Source organism: Micromys minutus, assembly GCF_963924665.1.
Source record: "Micromys minutus genome assembly, chromosome: 8".
Lineage (NCBI taxonomy): Eukaryota > Metazoa > Chordata > Mammalia > Rodentia > Muridae > Micromys > Micromys minutus.
The window spans coordinates 59,665,671-59,688,139 of NC_137977.1; the positions used below are offsets into that span (position 1 = coordinate 59,665,671).

General features: G+C 43.8%; 1 protein-coding gene and 1 pseudogene across 3 annotated transcripts in view; one reads left to right on the plus strand and one right to left on the minus strand.

Moving 5' to 3' along the window:
• DYM (dymeclin) overlaps positions 1-22,469 on the plus strand; it is a 246,867-nt gene that overhangs the window by 134,840 nt on the left and 89,558 nt on the right. For both annotated transcript variants that reach the window (XM_080920012.1, XM_080920013.1), the window contains exon 14: positions 22,057-22,159. In XM_080920012.1, the coding sequence (XP_080776138.1) occupies positions 22,057-22,159 (103 nt within the window). The remainder of the gene's footprint in view (positions 1-22,056; positions 22,160-22,469) is intronic.
• Positions 441-1,045, minus strand: LOC308423714 (oogenesin-2-like; annotated as a pseudogene). Its single transcript has one exon. The product of its transcript is annotated as an oogenesin-2-like (transcript).

Sequence of the window (22,469 nt, forward strand, 5' to 3'; positions counted from 1 at the left end):
TCCCAGCACTCTGGAAGCAGAGGTAGGTGGATCTCTATGAGTTCAAGGCCAGCCTAGTCCCAGCCAGCTAGGACTACTTGGTGAAACCTTGTCTCAGAAAATAAAGCCAAGTGATTTAAGTGTTTTCACTGTTTCCTGTTTGGGCTGAAATAGGAATTAGAGAATGATGTGTAAGCATGTTTCCATGCGTGCTCTTAGCCTGGGTTTTTGTTTTTTGTTCTTTTGGGTTTTTTGTTTGTTTGTTTGTTTGTTTTGTTTGTTTTGGTTTGGTTTTTGGTTTTTTTATATGAACTTATTTACTTCAGTACTCCCAAAGTAATAGAAGCTGAGGTCTACATAATGAGTTCTAAACCAGCCCGGTCAAATGATGATTATTTTGAGGCTAGAGAGATACCTAGAGTTAAGGGCACAGATGACAGGTGAATTATAACTGCCTGAATTTAACTACAGATGCCATGGTTTCTCAAGGGATCCAACAGCTTGTCCTGTCTCAACATTCATTTCTTTTTTGGTACCAACTCATAAAAACTGAAGCACATTGTATGTAATCTCTGCCTGACCCTCTGCATGAAGTGCTTGTGGTATCTGTTGAGAATGCCCAACAGGAAGCCATAGTCAGCATGAACACTTAGTGGTTGACTGAGCATAGTTGTGGAATCTTCCTCCTCTGACTGGGGCCGTGGAACTCGGAGAAGATCCCATGTTGGAGTCCATATTTCCAGGAAGTCATGTTTGACATCCACCAAATTGAACTCTTTGAATCTACACTTCCTAGTCCAAACCTTCTGACCACTCAGCCAATCCACTCCATCTAACACAGCCTTGAAGGTATCAACATGGAAGTTGTCCATCAGGGGGCCAATATAGAGGTGCAGGTAGGACCAAGTTGCTACCATGTGCTTCACAATTTTTCTGCGTCTCTTTGAACCGTGGGGGGGATGAACACGTTGGGCAGGTCCTCCAGAGCAGAGACAGCCAAGTCTTGATTACTCGCCAGCCCCTGGACTGCCAGCTGCTGGAGTGTGGGAAGAGCCTGGAAGCTCATCCTTAGGGATTTGGGTAGCAGGGTCCAGACACAGACACTAGTGACAGGTCTCCTATTCCAGCAAGGTGAAGAGGTGACTCTCTTAGTTTGGTCTTAAACTGGAGTGCGTTTGCTTGTCACAGAAGAGCTGTTTATAAGAGATAGTTCATTAAAAATTAATTTTAAATGAACCTTAGCTGTACTGTGTAGATTTTTAAAGGCTGCACATGATACAGTGTATCCATGTACAGTGTCCTCATTGGTCATAGCTCATATTTCCTGATCTCTCTAACAAATGCGATTTTAATTAATAATTATTGCTTCAGTCTTCAACATAACACTATGAGATGATATCTTATACTTGCGTTTTACAGGTAAGGCACAGATACACAGAGTGGTAAAAGTAATTGCCACAAGTGGAAAAGTCCCTTGTGGAGTTGGACCGTACCGGCTCTGAAAGCTTTCCTGGCTTTGTCCTGCATCATCCTGGCTCCTACACTTTTCACAGGAGTGTGGGTCAGTTAAGTAACTCCTCTTGTTTTCACTTCAGCAGGCCCTAAAGCCATTTTCTAACCCTGACTTATGATTCATTTTAAGCTATATTTTATCTCAATTTGAACCTGTTGTGTGCCCACTTACGGTTTCAGTCTGAGGTATGTTCCAAAGCTGGGACTTTAACATCTGGGGTTAGACGTGTAAGACGGGGAAACACGATTTTGTTCTTTAAACCTCTGTGTAGCATCTAGAGCCACAGAGGCCTCCTGTCTTGCTTTCCTCAGCTTTGGCTCCTTACACTGGACCAGAGACTTGGCCTGGGGGTGCCAAGGTAGAGGCTTGAATTATTTTGGTTCTCGAAGTAGAGTGATTGGTTGTAAGATACGCAAGTTCTCTGTCTCCCCAACCTTTTACTTCCTGCTTCCCACCCCATAGTTGCTCTCCCTTCCAGCACTGGCTTTTTGTTTGGGATTGAGCCTACCGTTCCTCATCCCACCCCCACCCCCCTTAACACCCCCCCCCCGCCAGTGTGCTGGGATTGAAACCAGAGCTCCACACATGTTAGGAATTGCTCTACCATTGAACCACATCCTAGGCCCTCCCAGATGCCTTAACCAGATTTTATAAAATAAGCATTTATATAGACTTCCAAGGTAGCCCAAAGGATAAGTCCTGCTTTTGCCTCCTATAGGAGGAAAGACCAGCAGTCAGCAACTGAACAGAATTTGGGATGGTGACTGACTGGTATGGTTTCCTTGTCATTCCCCTGTTTAGAGACTGAGTCACCAGCTTTCCTGGGGATTCGGTGGTGTCTTTAATGATCCCTGAAAGTCCTTTCTGCAACTGCATAGTCTTGAAGGTGGTTGCTTACATTGATGCTCTTACTGCTGACCATTTACCTTCTAATGTACCTGTGTTTTCAAGGAGTGTGTACTAAAAACCAAAGGAAATTCGAGCCCTCACTCTTCCCCCACCTTGGCACTCAAGGCATGGTCTGCATCCTAGCACTCACTGCTCAGAGCACTGGGAATGTGTGCTTTCCCTGTGTGGTCCCATTTGGCTTCATGTAGTGTCCTTCAGTCTTGAGCTTATCAGACCACTTGTAGAGGGCAGAGCTACAGTGGTGCTTACTGTCATTTCTGCAAAATGTTACATAGTGAGAGAAAGATTAGTAAATTAACCTAAAATATTAATAAAAAGCTGTAGAAAAAAATATTTTTACATACAATGTTTTTTTTTTTTTTTTAAGTAGGTCAGGGGAGGACTTACTTACTGTAGTTTAGCTAGCTGTACCAAAGTTTCTGGAGTTTTTCCATATGATTCACAAGTCATCTACTTAGAAATCATCTCTGTGCATTAAATGCTCATCGCTATAATGCAAGGGGCCTTTGTCTGTTCTGTGGTGCTTTCTGTTTGTGTTTCTGCATCTTAACACTGTATTACTGAATCTACAGGCTGTAGAAGCAGTGTGTTATGACTGTCTGGAAGAGAAGAATTCCCATCTTCCTTAGCTTTAAGTCTTTCTGAAGAGTCACTTCCAATTTCTGTGCCTGGCACCAAGCAGCAAATGTAAGAGCTATCCCGGCTACTAAATTTTGTGTGATACTTGTGTGGCTGTTGCAAGAATCTACAGTATTTCCTGTTGTTGTGATTGCTTAGAGAGATCTTACTTCATACACAGAGCTTCAGCTACCCCTTCCCTTTGAACGTAAGACTGAGAAGAGCAAGCTGATGTGCACCAGGTCTGTACCCATGAAGAGCCTGTGCTCTCTCAACTGCCCCACTGAAACTGCATCTAAGCCAAAGGCCTCGTATCAGTTTCCAGCAGGAACTCCCACTGGCCTGTGCCCTCTGCCTTGTCCAGTCTTGGTCTCCTGCTGCTCTGCCTGCCCACAAGCTAGTCAGGTATTTCTAGACTTAGCTCACTGTTTCATAGAAAGTACAGGTTACTTGGTTTTTAATGTACTTTAGAGCAAGATTATGAGAACAGTCTGGTACTAAAACTTCTCTGGTATTCTATATGTTATCTAGAAGTTTGCACAGAGTCAAAACACAGACAGAAAAACAGGCATCTGTACTCATAATTCTAAAAATTAAAAGCAAGTTCTTACTCTATACTCCAGTTGGCCAGGAATTCACAGGGTAGACTAAGGTGCTCTTGAACTCATGAAGATCTGCCTGCCTAGTGGCATTATGGTGTGTGCCACCATACCAAGCTTGTACCCATTCTTCTTTTGAGCAGACAGATTGTAGAGGCTCACCCCCATTTCTGTCTGTATGCCACCCTTCCTCCAGACAACACGTGCCTTCTATACCACTATCTTACTTTGTTGGGCCAAAGGAGACAAGACTGAGTGGCCCAGACAGGACTCAGTCCTGGATGGGGACTTGTACATCCTGCCCTTTCTACATGTCACTTTATGTGAGAACCACTCGGTGCGGCTTTCATTTTCAATTCCTTCTCCAGTTAAAATGATGGTCGCCTTGCTCTGTGGCAGTGAGTGTGCTGTCCCAAAGAACAAGACGGGCTCTCACCGTCATTGCTTAGCACTGTCTCGAGTTAGTGTATTTGTATCCCTGAAAGGAAATCTGTTGACATACAAAAATTATTGCTTTCCAAGTATCAGAACCTGTGCCTACTCGAGTAGCGTGATTTGCCTTCAAGAATGAAAAGTGATCAGGAAGTCATTGCAGCCAAATGGCTGTATTCATTTGGAATACATAGAAGTATGGTAGTCCCCAGAACCAAAGATTGAAAACTTACCTTCCCCACACACATGCGCAGTAGCATTGCGTGTAGTCGTCATGCAGTCTCTCGTAGCTGGTTATCAGATGACATGGTCTGAGGTTGTCCAGTTAGGAACTTTCTTCTGCTGCCCTATGTTTACACAAGTACAATTATTTCTCAGAAGTATAATTTCATCCCAGCCTACTGATCTTGGTTTTTTGGTTTTTTTTGTTTGTTTGTTTGTTTTGTTTTGGTTTGGCTTTTTTTATTTTTGTTTGTTTTTGTTTTTGTGGGGGGTTTTTGGGGGGGAGGGTTGGTTATTTGGTTGTTTTTTATTGTTTTGTTTTTTTCTTTTTCAAATATTTGAAGAAAGTTTACTTTTCATTGTTTTAGATGTATTATCAAAAAAAATATCTTTCTGAAGTTTCCCTGTTGTTTCCTTGTCAGGAAGACAAGGCAGAAAAATTGCTACAATGTTGAGGCCAAACTGGCCTAGGTAGTGAGCTCTAGACTCATGCTACACAGCAAGACCCTCTGTCACCACAAAATAAAAATAAATAACTTCCTAGTGGAAATGCTGGGGCTGTAGTTCGTTGTCCCAGACTGTGGTCCTTGATGAAAGGAGCTGCCTTTCTGAGGTCATCCCCTCTCAGCTGTCCTCGATGGGCATCGCTGTCCGGACTGCCAGTGTGAGCCAAGAGGCACAGAGGTGGTTGTCAGAGTTGAGCAGACTGACACCAGGGCTCTACTTCACCAACTCCCAGTGACTCCCTCCTGAGTGCCACCAGTGAGTGTGATCTGTCCTTTGACAATCAAATGACCACAAGTGTGGCTTTGTCTCTGTGCCCTCTTGGGCAGTGCTTGGATTTCTGACTTTTACAAGATCCCTCTGCATTGTGCATTTGTCTGACGGATAAAGGTGGAGCTGAAAGCTTGTTCTCTGTCAGGTTTTCAGGGCCCAACATTCATTCTGACATGAGAGAACAGAGTGAGACACACAGCTGTGAGTTAAAGTACTTCAGACTTGAGCCTTAAAGGGTTTGTGTGAAAGGTTCGGTTTGTTACTAGGACGTGTGCAGAGACGGGTGCTCTCAAGGAGGCTTCTGACTAGTGTAGTGTGACTTTTGAACAGCGATTGGAAAATGGGCACTGGAGGACTAGTAAGTTTATCCCAAGCGTGGGGCACTGTGAAAGAAAATACAGGCACGGGTGGGTGGGAAGCACAAAGGATTCATTTAGGAGAAAAGAGCAGGGAATAGGGCAGGATGTGGGAAGACCTGAGGTCAGACATCGGGTAGAAGAGTGCGGAGCCGTTTGAAATGGAGAAAAGGGCTGTGATTCAAATATTGAGAGCCAAAGCAGGAAGGTTCGGTAGGTGCCCTGCCCCCCAGAATACAAGCAGTTTAGTACATCTCACTGTTTGACAAGAAAGGCGGGGGGGGGGGGGCGGCAAAGAGGGAAGTGAGTAAGAAGGAGGTGATCACGGGAATGATCCGTGAGGTGGAGACAGGGCAAATCTGCACGTGAGATTGTCCTCAAATGTCATTAATAAGGCACAAAGATATGAGAAAATTGAAGTCCTTAGTAGGGGAAGTGATCCATTGTGCTGAGGGCACAGCTGCATGCTGTTGGAGTGTGTGCTGGTTTGCACAAGAGCCTGGTCCAGCCTAAACTGTGCAAAGGCCAAAGCTTTAATTTGGTTTTAGCTTTAATTTTAGTTTAAAATCATTAGTGTCCAACTTTAAATATGCACTTGCTATACAAGCACACACACACACACACACAAACACAGTGTTAATTAATTGTACATGGTTAAACCTCACATTCCTTTGTCAGCTCACCCTGAATATCTGTTTGTCTCTCTATCTGCTTATCACTCTCTCTCTCTCATTTTATTTTGTGCATGAGTGTTTTGCCTGTGTGTACTTATGTGCACCACTTAAGTGCCTGGTGTCCATGTCAGAAGAAGAGTTCAGATCCCTTGGAACTGGAGTTACAGAATTGAGAACCACTCTATGGGTTCTGGGAACTGAATCTAGATTTTTTAGCAAGAGCAACAAATGCTCTTAACTGCTAGCCCATGTCTTCAGGCTCCAGTCCCAAACGTCTCAAAGCCAATGTACTTGTCTGAGTTTTTTTTTTTTTATCAACTTCACATAAAGTAGAGTCATCTGGGAAAGGGGAGTCTTAGTTGAAGGATTGCCACCATCAGATTTCCTGTAGACAGGTGTCTGGAGCGTTTTCTTAATTAATGATTGACATCAGAGAACCCAGCCCTATAGAGATGGTGCTGTGGCTGGTGAGGCAGCTCTGAGCAAGCCTTGGAGAGTAAGCCAGTTAGCCATTTCCTCCTTGGCTCTTGTCTCTGCTCCTGCTTGAGTTTCTGCCCTGACTCAGTGATGGGCTGGGATTGGAACATGTAGACCAGATAAACCCTTTTCTCCCCAAGTTGCTTTTTGTCATAGTGTTTATCCCAGCTGTAGAGGGGAACTGGAGGAGCCTGGTTTACTGTAGGCCACCCTTTCTGTAAGTTGACATTTGTTGTTTATAGGTAAGTAATTGAGAAGATGCGTCTTTCAACTCTGTGCTCTGATTTAAATGCTTTTCCAGAATTCCTTCCCCTGGAAGTAACAGCTAATCACCTCCAGATTAAAAATGGACACAGAATTTAAACTTCATAAATAAAAATGTGCATGATCGAGATAACAATTTATATCTTTCATTGAGAAACAAATGTTTCTTCCTCACAGATAGACTTGTATATTTCAGCTGAATAAATATTTACTTTTAGTCTGAATAGATTAGATTTTGTAATCCCAGACAGTTTGTTGCTATCTAAATAGTCTTCTTATCAAACTATCAATAAGCTACCAATTTTCCAAAAGCAAACTACTTGACAAATAATTAAGTATATTACATAAAAGCAACTTGAAATAAGGTATTATGTAGCCTATATTATTGGCTGATGAAAGTCTATGGTATAGCACATGATACTCTGCTTAAGACAAAGATTAACCCTTTCCATTCTAGTAATAAACAAGGAATTAAAACAGCTTTATGCGGGCTGGAGAGATGGCTCAGAGGTTAAGAGCGCTGACTGCTCTTCCAGAGGTCCTGAGTTCATTTTCCAGCAACCACATGGTGGCTCACAACCATCTGTAATGAGATCTGATGCCCTCTTCTGGTGTGTCTAAAGACAGCTAATGTACTCATATACATAAAATAAATAATTCTTTTTAAAAAGCAGCTTCATGCTTGGTCTCTTTTGCCCAGAGCCTTCATCTTTCTAGTAGCTGGGGTATTAGTCCTGGGAGAGTATGATTGCTGTTGGTGTCTCTCTGGATGGAGAATGAACAAAACAATAAGCCATTGCAGCCAGAGGATGTAGTAGAGATGTTCCTTACCTTTTCTCTGGAACAGGGACAGAAATGTCTACACAGTCGATTACTCTTTTTATATAAAATCAGGTGTTTATTATGTATGTGGGGAGTGCACACATTCCATGACACATGTACGGAAATCAGAAGATAGCATGTGAGAGTCAATTCTGTCCTTCTACCATGTGGGTTCTGAGAATCAAACTCAAAGACTCGGTGGTGATGCCTTTTCCCACTGGGCCCTGTGCGTACTCTTGGTGGTGAGTCCTTGGAAGTCCCAGCCTTGTACGGGTTGCTGTTTGGATGGCCACCTTATTACCTGCTTCTCCTCCTCCTAGTTGCCTTCATTACTGATAAGAGCAGCAAAAAGACCACATCCTCCTTACTGACGTGAAGACATTATAAGGTGACCATGGATCCAAAAGAAAACCTGAGCTATGGGTTTTAAGTAAATAGTTGAAGCATATTAGGAAAAGTGTTAAGTGTTTGCTGTGTTGGGAAATCTCCAGTTGCCTCCTTAAACTGGGTGCCACCCACTGTTGGTCTCATTCCCTTATGATTCATAACTAGGACAGGAAACAGTCTGTCTGGCAGATAGCATGCTTCAGGTTTTAGATGAAGCAGTTAACACAGCTCTTGCACATTGGGGAATCGGGGGCCAGATGTTCTGTCTCTGAGAATACCGTTAGTTTAATTTCATTATGTCACTTGTCTATTCCTCAGACACGAAGGAGGAGCTGGTTTACACATTTAAGACCCCAAAGAGAGTAAACTAGTTCCTTCCAGTGTGTTCTAATGAGATTCCATCGCGAATCCTCTATGACTGGGATTAGTCGTAGCTACAGAGCCAGCAGAGGGAGCACAGGACATGGGTTTATCTCCAAGTCTTGAAGAATACAGAGGGACAGGGAGGGCAGGGAGCGCTAACCTGGCTTCTTAAAACAGCCAGTTGTTTTCTTGTCTGCAGTTTAAACTCAGCTATGACTTTGTCTTGAGATAATGACATTTCTTACATCTGCTGATAGATGCCTGCATAATTATTGGGAGTTACAGTAATGAGCTGTATTTTAATCTGGGTTTGCGATTTGGTTGATTGGGTTTTTGTGTAGCCCTGCGTGTCCTGGAGCTCATTCTCTAGAGTGGGCTGTCCCCAGCCTCTGCCTCAGGATTAAAGGCATGCACCCCCAGTTGGAGCACACCAGTGCTGAAGGGCATGAAGTAAGGGCGGTGGAGAGCGAAAGTGCGCCTCACTCAGGGTCGCCCTCAGCGGTAGGCGTTTAGAACAGAGGCTTTGTAGGCTTTGGGGAGACTGAGCACAAGGCTCCGCGTCAACAACAACTTAGTGAGGTTGTTGATGGGAAGGGTTCATTCTGTGTTCAGATTCCCATCTCTTGACTCCATCCTCCGTTTGCCTTCATATGAGCTTGCTGGGAACTGAATGAAACCGAACTTCCAAGACTGTTAGTTAAGACCAGAGAAGTTAATGTATAGTTCCACTTCAGGCTTTGATGGTCTTTTCAGGCATAGAGATTTTACTTGGTGGTTTGTGTTTGGTTTGCAGGCTGTGGGAAAGGGGCTGCTCCTGTGAGTCATAGTCAGGGTGGGTTTCCTGTGAACTTGCTGTGAATATACTTGTTTTGTGTTCTCTATGAAAAGTATTTCTAAACTTTAATCCACAGGATATTGTATACAGTCAGAAGGTGGTTTGTTTTTTTTTTTTTTTTTTTTTTTTTTTTTTTGGTTGGTTGGTTTTTTGTTTTTTGTTTTTTTGTTTTTTTTTTTTTATGGATACAAGGACCAGGAATAGCTAACACGGTGGCCTTCAGTCTAAGAGACATTGCAGAGTAGTTGAGGCAGGAGGAAAGGAAGACTGGGCATATGTGACCTTAAACATCTGTTCACAGAAGCAAATATATATGTGCAGAGCAAGTATAAATCAGTAACTAATTACATGCAGGTTCAAAGGAAGTAGATATAAATATATACATTTTTTACAGATTGGAGACTTTTTTAAAATAGTAGTACAGCTAGCAGAAATTGGAAAAGTAAAGATTTCTGAGGACCAGCAAGATGACTCGGTGAGTAAAAGCACTTACCTATCAAGCCGGTGACCTGTTCCCCAGAGGCAAGAAGATAGAACTAAAACCAATCCCACAAGGCTGTCCTCTGATCTTCACACATACACAGATATGTACTGTTTACATACATTATGTGAGCAAACCACACACACTAAATATCAAGTTTTAAATTAAAGTTAAGACTTCCTGTTCCTGCGACTCTCATCAAGTTCAAACCTCTAGTTTCAGTTAAGACTTCCTTTTCCTGTGACTCTCATCAAGTGCCAGGCAAGGAAATCTCAGAGTTCTGGTTAGAATGCAAAACGTCTAGAACATGTCTTTCCTGAAAGTTCTGAACATGGCACAGGTACCAGTCCCTGCAGGGTTCTCTGCACTGACCACTGCGCTTCTTCCTGTGGCTGACTGCCCTGGGAGCTCCCACAGACTGAGGATTTCACTTAGCAGTTCCCTGAGGAGATGTCTTCACCTTCTGACCTGCCAGAATTGCCTTCAGCTGCCATTCTGCCCACCCCGTGCTTGCTGAGAGGTAATTCCTCTTTTCAGGTGCATTTTCTCATTAGATATTGTTTCAAATACAACTACTGCCATAAATTAGTGACATGTACTGTGAACTTTTTTTTTTTTAAACTGGATCGGTATGTGACCTGCTGCCTATATGGTTTTCTCCAGACACTAAGAAAATGTGACAGAAAAAAAAAAGACAACCTAAATTCTGTAACACCAGATAATCTATTTCTGTCCTTTGAGAGAATCTATTTTTCTAGTAGAGAAGGGGAAATACTGTAATGATAAGAAATGAATGCTAATTGTAAACCATTTAAAGTATATACTACCCATGAAGTAGGTATAAATGGAAATTAAAATTGAAAACCAAGACCATCCTTGAATTAAATGCTGAGTTTAGTTATTCCTGCTAAATAACATGTCAGTTAATTTCCTCAAAATTGAGAACATTTGCCTTTAAAAGTCTTTTTACATTACATCTCCTTAAATATTTTTCTCATCAAGTACTCTAAAGTTTAAAACACATGAAAGAAATGTTCAGAAATGCCTTCTGGGAGACAACAGTCACTGTTGACGAGGCTCTGTTAAAGTCACTCTTGGTTTTGGTAATAGAGTTACTGGATTGTCTATTGGCAGATCTTGAATTTTACCTATTTTTCTCTGCAAAGTTTACCAGTAATAATTATAGTAATTATGTAACATTATCTTAAAATTTATTAGTTATTATTCTGCTTTGCTTCTGACTTGTCTGTTTGAGTTTTACTTACCTGTAACTTAGGGAAATTGAATTTCAGAGAGAGAAAGAACTTCAGCATTTGCAAACATTGTTCAACTGTGTACCTCCCTGACCATGTGGGCAAGTGCTCTCCAGTGTGTGTGACGTCACTTGTGTGTTAAGGAGTGGATGTCATACTGAGCGCTGTCACTGCCATCTTGCCATGTGTGTAGACAGCAGTGGGATTGACTTCCACAGCTGTACTTCAGGGTGTGCTGCTGGGTGTGGGATTAGATACAATGTCACCCTTTGACTAGAGTTTGAAAGAGATGAGTTACTGGGTCTTCCTTGTGGTGTTGACTTTGGAACACCTGGTCTTGGCCGTGGTGGGCACATCTGTTGTCCATGCACTGTGCCCTTCCTGTTAGTGCAGAAATAATTAGACTTGACAAGTTCTTTGAGTCACCTCCTACTAGTGCTGAGACTTTGTATTTTGTTTTCTGACCCCCCACACCTTCATTGTCTTTTAACATTTGTCTTAGGAATTAATTTTAAGGTGGCTGTTTTCTATGTCACCAGTTTATGGTCACTAAGACAGTGGAGTGAGTGGACGGGCTTTGTCTAGCAGCCCCTGTTTGCCATGACACTGTTCTTAGCAAGGATTGTTGTCTTATTAACTGTCACTTTTCCTCAACTTAAGGTCCTTTAAAATAAGAGTTTATTCTGTAAGCAGGAATATCTTTGAAGTTTCTCCTACTGGGGTATGGAAGCTAGAAGAGAAGAGGACCAGTCAGCAAAGATATCGTCACAGCTGACAAGAAGGGCTCGGTGCTTACAACACAGGCATGTTTGCGTTGTACACACTAGGTCTGCAGTGGCTTAGGAACAGCTGTGAGCAGCATTTTACTTAACCGAGGCCACACAGATGGAGAGCAAAGCTTAGAACGAACTCCTCTCCCTGAATGCCATGCCCATAAGAGGCAAGTGCCACCAAGTGAATGTTTCCACCCCTACAGATGTGATGATGGTTTCTACTTTATTAAAGGTGCTTCAGTCCTTAATCTCCTTCCCATATTTCCTGCAGTCACCCAACACACACACAGACACACAACACTCACATCCTCAGCCCTCTCTCTCACGTTTGGTTTCGTCTGACTGTTTGCAAACCCTGTTAGAACCTTGTCTTGTCAACTTTCCTGGAATGGGCAAAAAGGTTTTTCTGAGAAGCAGCAGCAAATGCTTCTGGACAAAAGAGAATCCTTAGCTCTGAACCTACCGCAGTGCAGCACAGAGCAGCCCCTCCAGTCCTCTGCGTGCCCCACTCTCTTAGTCCTGGTCCCATCATCCTCCGTGGACTAGCCGCATAAAACAAGGTGACGTCCATCTTCTTAAACAATTTGCATAGAGCACCTTCATCTCAACTGTATTCTGAAATAAAAAATGGCCAGTGCCTGTGTTTTACTTTTAGTTTTTTACACTGTGTGTGTGTGCGTGTGTGCTCGTGTGCGCCCGCGTGCATGTGAGCTCACCTGTCTCCCTGCTTGTCTCCCTGCATGTATGCAGGCTCTGCAGCTAATCTCAGTAGCTGGCCTTTGTGGCAGTTACCTGTACCCTGTGAGCCATCTTGCTGCCCTGTGAGCCATCTTGCTGCCCATGTGTCTTATTTTTGAAAACATAAAACTCAGCATAAGGATATAAAAGTATGCTTGACATCTCAAATCCAGCTCTCCTTCCTAAAGGATGTTTCTGTGTACATCCATCAAGATAAATCCTAAACACATAGAGACAGATTTTTTTTTTTCTTTAAAAAAGGAGCCCAGGCTGGCCTAAACTTGCTTTGTGTTTTGTAGGCATTCTATGGGAGATGGGCTGGGAGGAAGCAAGGGAACTTAACTGAAATATGAGGAGGCAGAAGTTGGACTTGGTATGGAGTACATATAATCCCAGCGCTCAGGAGGCAGGGGCAGGAGGATTGCTATAACTTTGAGGCCAGCAAAGCTATGTGGTGAGACCTAGGCTCAAAACAAAAGCCTGTCTCTTTTCTCTGAGGTTTTAATCTCTGGTTTCGAAGTTGTGACCCTGTGCTCAGATGGGGAGGTTTTATTTGGTTTGACTTTTCTGTTTAGGGGCAGTTATGATTTTTTTTTTGTTTTGTTTTGTTTTTAATTAGAGTCTCATTGTACAAATTGGTGTTTTCTGTCCTGTTGTCTTTCCACAAAATAATTATTTAACAATGTCCATTTTTCTGTTCATAAACACAAAAGCCTTATGTTAGTTAGCTTGTATGGACCAGTTCTCGGGTATTCTTTTTCTGCCGCTTTTCTGTGTCTTTATCTTTTTATTGTTGTTGTTCTCAGATTTACTTCCCACCCTACTATTAAACTCGTCATTTCTGATATCATGTTTCTGTCCTAAGTGTTCAGTTTTGTTCTCGGTGTTTTTCCATATGCCACCTCCTGACGTGTCTGTAGACTGCTCACATGTGTGTGAACTGCTGTACTTTCTCTCACTGTCTGAGCAAACACTGCAGCATTTCTTCCTCGTCATATCAGTAGTGCTGTCTGGGGATCTTTGGCAAAGAGTTCCTATTTTAAAATGTAGCCTGAAAGAACCGGCTAGAAGTTGGACGCACTTGGGGGCGCTGACTGGCTGATGCACCCTGGCTGGGCTTTCTGAGGTCAGTTCTATAGATCCATTCATCTTGATGCTGTTCAGTTTCCCTGACCTCTGAGTAGGATGATGGTGTTCTCTGAGTTAATGAGGCAGGTGTGACCAGAGGTTCCCAAGCTGCGGTCTTTTCAGCAGCTCATGAACACACACACACACACACACACACACACACACACCAGTCTCTCGGGTCCACTATGTGTTAAGAGTAAAGCATCTCTCTGCTTCTGCCAAGTACAGGAAGGCCAGGTGTGGGAATGGACGATCTGATGTTTAACATACAGATGCTCAACCAGGCGTGTGTTTGGGATCTGTACCCCCCTGTCCTAATGGCCTGAGTTCTAGAGTATACAATTACCCACTTCTCTTACTGTCCACCTGTTTCTTGTCTCAGACTTTGCTCATCTGTTACCATGATGTTAAATTCAGGTGATATGTTTATAACTCCTACATGTATGTACCTGCCTTAAACCGAAACTCATCAGCAGCTGTCTCCTTGAACTCGGTTTGCCTAATGGGTAGGCATCTCAAATTTAGCATACCCAGAGGATATATGGTCTTCTACAAGTTTCTTCCCAACCACCTTCCTAGTCTTGCTTTTTTCAGAATATTTTCTAAACATGAGGTCTAAGAGTGAGTCATTCAGGAGAAAGAGCAGAAGCGTAGCCACCATAACCATAAAATGCTTCTCCCGGTAGAAGGCACAGTTGCCATCATCCTGGCTCTTACCACATTTCCAAGGTATACATTCCACATGCACTATTTGTAGCCATGAGGATTACTTCACCCACTGTGGAAATGAGTGTGGATATGCCTGAAAAACTACAAACAGAACTGCCAAGTTACCATCCGGCCACATCACTCCTTAGCATTCAACCAAAGGACGCGGAGGTCAGCGTGCCACGGAGATGCCTGCACACCGGGTATTACGGACCATTCCGAGTGGCCAAGTGGTGGGATCCGCCCAAGTACCCGCCAACAGAGGAATGGATACAAGCATGGCGCGTGTCTACCCAGAGCACAGAGCTGTGTTTTTGTCCCTCCAGCTTCCTCCCCGGCAGCCTTGCCAGCATTTATTTGTCTTCCAGATAACAGTCACTCTGATTGGGCTGAGGTAGAATATTGGTGCCATTTGGATTTGCGTTTCTCTGATGGCTAAGGTTGCTGACCAGTGCAGGTCATTTGCAAGAAAGCAGATGCAGTTGGAGATCCTAATGTCAAATAAAACAAAGAAAAATAAAATAGATTTTAAAAAGAGAGCCACAGAAGTCGAGTGGGACTGTTTGGGGAAAGGAAGAAGACTTTGGAGAAAGAGGGAGGCCACAGACGGCAGTGTGGGGTGTTAGGCGTGCACCTTGCGGAGACCCATCTTTCTGTACAGTTTCTAGATGCTCTCTTAAAAAGTCTATTCTCACATTGACTCCGTATCAACCTGCCAGTGTGCTGTCAAGAGAGAGAAATTTTAACTCAAACTGAATTTTAAGTGTGAACCTGCTTTTTAATTCTGTTAAGTCCTTTGCTCTTATTTTGACAGTCCTGGTGAGGGGCTAGAACAACGGCCCAGACATGAGAAACCTGGCTGCCCTCACCGAAGACGCAGGACGCACTCCCAGGACCCACAGCTCACAACTGGCTGTAACTCCAGTTCTGGGATTAAGACACTGCAGACATGAGCATAAAACAAAATAAACGTTTTCAAAAACTCTAAAAGAATCTACAAAAAGTGTACTACACTTAGTATGTGGGTTCATCGAGGTCATTCCTGTCTGGGCACAGTGGCACACACCTGAACCTCTACCTCATATACACATAGGAGTCACAGAATGAAAGTCTAGACTGTTGGTAAAAGGCAGACCGTCTTGGAAATTGAGAGCTGTAGTCATGGAGGACCCTGACGTCATAAACACATGTAGTACGGTGTGAGTCAGAATTTATCCATTATTTCCTGGAACCAGCAGGTTGATGATTTGCATGAAAATAACAAAGAAGTCAAAATAGTCAAAAGCCATTTTGACAAAGAAAGCAGAACTTGGAGGACTCCCCTGCCTGACTGCAGGTTTACTGGAGAGCTGGAGTCGGGACAGTGTACGGGGCTCACAGAGCGTGGGCTGGAGCCCAGGAGTAGACTGGCACATATGTAGTCGATGCATTTCAGACCTTGACTCTTGCTTCATGATGCACACAGCAGTACAAATGGATCATAGATCTCAACACAAGAGGTAGAAATGTAAAACTTACAGGAGAAAATAGCTTTGGATTTGGGGATTAGAGTTAGTAAGTTTGTTTGTTTAAAGACAAGACACAAAAAAATGCAAATCATTCTTTTAGAGTTTACCAAGTTCATCACACTTTATCAAATTTTAAAATTGAGTTAGTTGTGGTAGTGTGTTCAGATGTTTGGTAGCAGAGGCGGGCAGATCTTTCAGAGTTCCATGTCAGCCTGATCTACAGAGAAAGTTTCAGGACAGCCAGAGCTGTGAGACCCAATTCGGGGGGGGGGGGGGGGGGGACTTCTTAAAAAGATATACATGTTATATGTATATATGTGTGTGTACATATATATTTATATACAACATATCTGATAAAGAAAGGGCTTATGCCCAAAGTATATAAAGAAACAGACCTCTTACAACTTAAGAAGAAAAGCAACTCAGTTTTTAGGGGGCAAAAGATTGTATAGCTGACTACAGGGAAACTGCTGAGCAAGGAGCTGGTGGCTCAGCAGAGATAGTCTAGGGCCACTATCTCTAGTGCAGCAACCACTGTACGACTCTAAAGAGACAGGGAAATAGGTGTTCAGTAAAAGAAGAACCTGACTGTGGGAGCAACTTGCCAGTAGGAAACTCGAGGTCTGTTCATAGAGGAAACTGCTGAGCATTATGGATGCTCAAGTGGACATATTTGAAAAGCACTGTGCTGAGTGAGAAAGGCAGACTCAGGGCCCCCGTATGGTCTGGTCTATTTGTGTGAGAGTCTAGAAGAGGCAAAAGCATGTGCCTGGAGTTGCCCCGTCAGGAGCAGGGTGTGTTACAGTTGTGAAAGGCCCAGTGGAGCTTTCTGGAGAAGTAATGCTGTTGTCCATCTTGATTATTCTGATGGGTTACGTGAATGGTTATGTTTTTCAAAACTATTATGTTATATGCATAGGTTATTTCTTAATAAAGCTGTTTGAACGTGAGGTAGGATATAAGAGCAGATTTGAGTTCCCCATGAGCAGAGGAGGAAAGTTTGTCAGAAGCAAGGAGGGGGACATCTCTTCCAGAGGGGTGGGAAGGCTGGTGCTGGAGCTACACCTTAGGGCATGCATAGACCTCTGCCACCCAGCTCCTGCCTCTTGTTCCTAAGTAACTGGGAAGGCCACCATTGGTTTCTTCCTTAGAGCAAGAACAGGGGCTTGGTTGTATTTCTTATCCATTTGACATCCTTTTGCTTCCCTGAAATGACTGCTGAGTCCCGGCCTCTGGCGTTAGCTGCCTTTGCTTGCTGTGGTTTTACTCCTAGTTGTTCCCAGAGCTCTGTCCCACATGCCATTGCTCACACAGTGCTTACACATTGTCATATGGGAAGTCACCTCCACTTCTGTGATTGCTCCTGGTGTAGGTTGTCCCCACCACTCCCCATACCTTGCCCCCTCACTATCTTTTGAACACTACTGTCTGGTTGTTTCTGTCTCCAGTGGTCTTCCTGAGCAACTTGTTGGAGGTGGGGTGTGGAGGAGGGGAGCATTCCTGGCAGAATTGTTAGACAGATTCAGGAACCAAGGTGCCTGCACTTGACTCCTGACTCTTGCCGCTTGCCACTAAGTGCCTAGGGAGATTACTTAACCAATCCTTGCTTTTGTCCCTTTACAAATGGAGGGAGGGGACATGGGTCGCCATCAGACCCACCTTCCTGACTGTGCAGTGGGTGGTGTGGTACAGGGCCTGCACTGCAGATCCCACGGCTGCCGCCCTTGCTAGTTGCTTTGTCCTCCCAAGTCTCCCTGTTCATAACTGTTCATCAGCCAGGGGTTTCTGGACAACCCCAGTTACCTGGGGTCCTTTCGTTCAGACTCTGCTTTGTCTTTTGCCTTCCAAATCAGCCTCTCCACTCAAGTCTCCCTCTTAAGAAGTCGAATTTTCCCTTAGGGTTGGCTATTTCTGCTTCTTCTCTGTCTTTTCCCTCCGGGGGAGAGAAATCTTTCTAAAGAGACAGTAGTTAATGATTCCTCCTTAGTCAGTGCTTTTAGATCTGCATTCTGTATCATGGGATTCCGTGATACAGCAGGGACACCGTGGTCACCATAAAGGGGAAGGAGACAGACTACTACCCACCCACCACCAGACACAGTTCTTCACGTCTCTTACTGTAGTCCTGCTGACATGGACATCTCTGGGTCTCGGGGTGAGATCCAAACTCTTCCATAATAGGAGGTGACACGCACCCAGCACTTTCCACACGTGGGCTCTGCTGCCTCATCGCTGACTTGTCTGCCTTCGCTCAGATCCCTTTGTCTGCCACCCGGCCTGCTGCCTGGCTTGCACGGCCAACTCTAAGTTGTTACTTAAGGCAGCGCTCAAACATCGCTCTTTCCTGATCTCTGTCAGGGGCCCAGGCCACTGCTCTCCAGGAGCTGCTCCAGGCCATGGCTGCTGTTCTCACTTGCTGCTGCCCTCGCTGGCTCTTGCCTGTCTCACCCCAGGGGTTTTCTCCAGTCTCACTGTGTAAGCTGTATGGTCTCTCCGCTCACCTTCTTATGCCGTTTGAGCCTCTCAGATCACTCTTCACCCTCAGTTACATCCTAGTTTGCAGACTGCTAACTGCAGGGCTACAGCTGAGCCTCATTTCCTCTGTGGAATGTTCCTAACCTTCTGCTGCACCTAAAGCGTTCTGGTAGAGTATTCTCTGCTTCCAAACTCACCCCATGAGACCTCACCTCCTTGGGCTGGGACCATGTCTCTGACCATTTTGCAGTAGTTCCTCAACTGAGTAGAAAAAAACCCAGGGTTTGGGGTGCGCCATGGGCGTCCCTTCACGGTCTGCGTTCAGACTGTCCACATTCTGGTCTTCTCTCCTGCCATCTGTGCACCTCACCTGCAGCCATTTGCGCCAGCTTGTGATCTTCTCAGCACGCCCTAGTTTGGACTGACCACACATTTTTTATTTACATGCTGCCTATCCTGTGCAGTGCTGTCTCTTGGCAGGGGCTCTGGTTTCCTTGGGATAGCATGTTCTTTCTTATAAGACCTTTCTTTAAGTGGATAGTGTTCCAGCCCCTCCTCCCAAAGAACATTTAGTAATCTCTGTATGAATCCAGTGTTACCAGAAGAAAGTGAGTGCACATGTGTACACTCGAGTGTGTGTGTGTGTGTGTGTGTGTGTGTGAGAGAGAGAGAGAGAGAGAGAGAGAGGAGAAGAGAGACCTGTGTTTTAGTCATTTTCAGTTTCTCTCTGAATCTCCCGTTTTAGTGGATATTGTACTTAAAGAAAAGCTAATCCTTCTCTAGTGTTAAAGGGTACTTCTGGTGTCATGCCCCTCTGACTGAATGCCAATCACCCTGAGGATCAGCTTTTCCTGTGCATGTAACCTCCTGCATCAACGCTGCTTTAACTCACACAAAGCCAGGGCTGAGTACTTGGAATGCAGAGCTTAAGCAGAAGTTACTTTTCTCACTCTGCAATTTGCAAGTCATTCTCCTATAAATTTAGGTCATTTTGCCTTAAAAATGCTAAATGAAAGCCAAAATTAGAATGTTAAAAAAAGCGCACACAAGATTTTGCAAGCAGTAGCTCTAGTGTGGGGGGAGCCTGCTAAGTCGTCTGAAAATAACAACTTGGAGTGCGTGTGAATTCTGTGTCCCATTCATGATCAAACTGGAAGAGACCTCACATTATCGGTCCTTGCACAAACTTTCTTAAAGCTGGAAACCATAAGCACAGCTTCTTGGGGAAGCGTGCTTGGGGACTCGATGCCCTTAATCAGCAGATCTTCCCTCGTGCTCAACGGAAGCACCTTATGTTGGGATTGCAGCTCATTCCCTTGTTTGGTCTCCTAACAAGGGTAACAGATTGCTAGTATTCTCTTGTAAAGTAAACAAACAAACTGGCCTATCTTTTCCAAAGGAAACCATCTCAAGTGATTTTTCCACAGAAAGAGAGAAAGGATGCGAATTTAGACACCCACTGGCTCGTGAGCTGTAAGAGCAGCCCTGCGTTCCTGAGCTACATCTTCAACAAGAGGCCATGCTTTCATCCTCGTGGCCCCACTTCTTGTACAAAGCTTTTTGTTCCCTCTCCATTGTTCCCTTTGGGGGCTTCCAGTTTATGCCTCTGAGTTGTGTCATGCATGTCCTATCCTAGAATTGACCACCAAACTGCTTTTAGTCTGAACAACCCTGGGCTGGGAAGATGCTTCAGTCAGTGATATGGTTGCCTTGCAAGGTCAGGAACCTGAGACTCATACCCAGAACACATTAAAAAGCCAAGCATGTTAGTTAAAATTGAAGGCTGGGAGTGCAGGCCTGTGGCAGAATGATTGCCTAGAATAAGTCTCTGGGTTTAGTGCCAAGTACCCAAACCTTAGGAGGATAGGGGAGGGATTCTAAAGGTGAAAAGCAGGTTAAGACTAACTTAGTAGTAGGGATGGACCCTTAGGTCAATCCCCAGTGTTGCCAAAAACAAAAACAAGAAAAGGATAGACAAAAAGTCCTCTCATCTAGAATGAGTGTTTATTGGTCTCACCCATCTGAAATAATGAGGGCCTTTCCAAAATTAATATTCAAGTCAGTGTTCTAGTTACAAGATCATCACTAAGGGATACTAAAATCATAGAGCTAGCATTTTTAATAGTACAGGTCATACCTCAAGTCAAAACGGAAAGTATGTAAGTATATAAGCTTTCATCGAACCCACAGAGTTTTTATTCATAAGATGCAGTAGATTTCCTGTTAGGGTATATGACTATACAGTTACTATTAGAGCATATGTGTGTGTGTGTGTGTGTGTGTGTGTGTGTGTGTGTGTGTGTGTGTGCGTGCATAAAATACATACTTGTGGCCCTAGTACTAAACATACACATTTGAAATTATGTCTTCTTAATGAATCAGCTTTCATTACTATAAAATATTTCTCTTTATCTGAAATTAATAATAATAATAATATTCTTATCACTCAGCCTACACTGTCTGCAGTTAACATGGCCACTCAGCTTTTTTAGAGTTATAAGCTCCTATCTATTTTTAGATTTGTAAGTGTTTCTTTTCAATAACACATGGTTGGGTCTTGACATTCATCCAGTATTAAAAAAAGAAAAAACACTGTCATTCAGTTGGAGCATTTAACCTACATACATTTAATGTAAATAACCTTTATTCTTTGAAAATTATTCACTTATAGCTTTATTAAGATGCCTCTTGGGTGATAATAATCCATGCTCTGAAATACTCCTAACGTGGCCATCCAAGGCCTCACCTGCCACTCTCAGGACAGGGACTTTTATCCACTGGCTGGTTGGGTCATCTGTAGTCCCCAGTCTGTCGCCAGTTTCATGTATGGAAATCTGCGTGTTGTGCAGCAGTTGGCTGTGCGTGTTGTGGGTTCTTACTGTCACAGGCGCAGCTCAGCGCTTTTCCAGACTCAGACTTCTAGGCGTTTCTTACAGTTCCTTCCTCTCTCTGCAAGTTCAGGCGGTGGCTTTCTCAGTGAGTCAGTGTGCCTGATACTCCTGTCCCGTTAGACCGTTTCCTTCGACACTCGTCAGTGCTGGCTCATATTTGTCTCACTTTGAAGACCATAATCTATATTTCAGATTTTATATGTCTCTTCTATGTTTTACTTGATTACTACAAGGAAGCCCATCCATTACCAATTGACCTGTCATGGGTTGTAGAAATTTCATAAAAATAAATCCTTAAAATCGCCCTTCCTCCAAGTACATAAATTACTCAATTAATTAAAAAAAATAAAGTCACATTTCTCGAGAAATGTCCTCCTGCATCCCTGTGGTCCTGCAGTACTAGAGAAGACTTTCCTGAGCAGCAGACAGCGAAGGCCCACCTGCCCGAGCAAACTGCATCTGTCATCCAGTTCCTGCCCTGGATTTCCCTGTCTCTATCCTGCTTTATCACTGTAGTGGACTTTTTAAGAATTGGTCCTGTGTTTAGATATACCTTTGGCCTGTGAAACCTTTCTCAGCAAGACCCTTATTATTTAAATGTCCCCCTTACTGTGTTTTGCTATAAAAATAATGTTATTGATCCTGCTGTAACAGGCGTGAGGAGAGTGACAGACTTGCTTCTGGCAGCACTTGGTTACTGCCTAGCCAGCTGCCTTTGCAGCAGCGTCCCCAATAAGCCTCGTTCGCCCCTGACATCGCTGTCACAGGGCTCTCAGGATAGCCACTGTGCTGTGGGACTGTATCCCTCCATGTTAGGCCTAGACAAGGGGGCATGGGTTTCCTGGTATAATTGGCTTTTCCTTATGTTTTTCAGTTTGTTTTCTTTGCTGTCTAAAAAGCACAACAAGGTTCTGGAGCAAGCCACGCAGTCCTTGAGAGGTTCCCTGAGCTCCAGCGATGTCCCTCTCCCAGATTATGTGAGTAGCTTGCCTTATCCTGGTCACCAATTCCTCTGTACTGTTAGATCCATGAACAACTGAACTTCTCTAAATATGGCTGTACTGTACCCTTAGACATCTTCAATGAAGTAGCTGTGGAAAATCAACCTCAAGTGGTCATTGTTAATAATCAGGAATCCTAGTAGTTGAATCAAACAAACAAAAAAACCTCACAAATCAATTCTATAAAAACAGAAGGAGATATCTAGAGATGTGTAAAGAGTTCCTAACTTAAAAGGCGGGTGGGGGGGGGACGACTTGAATTTGGTTCATCTGTACAAACTTTATC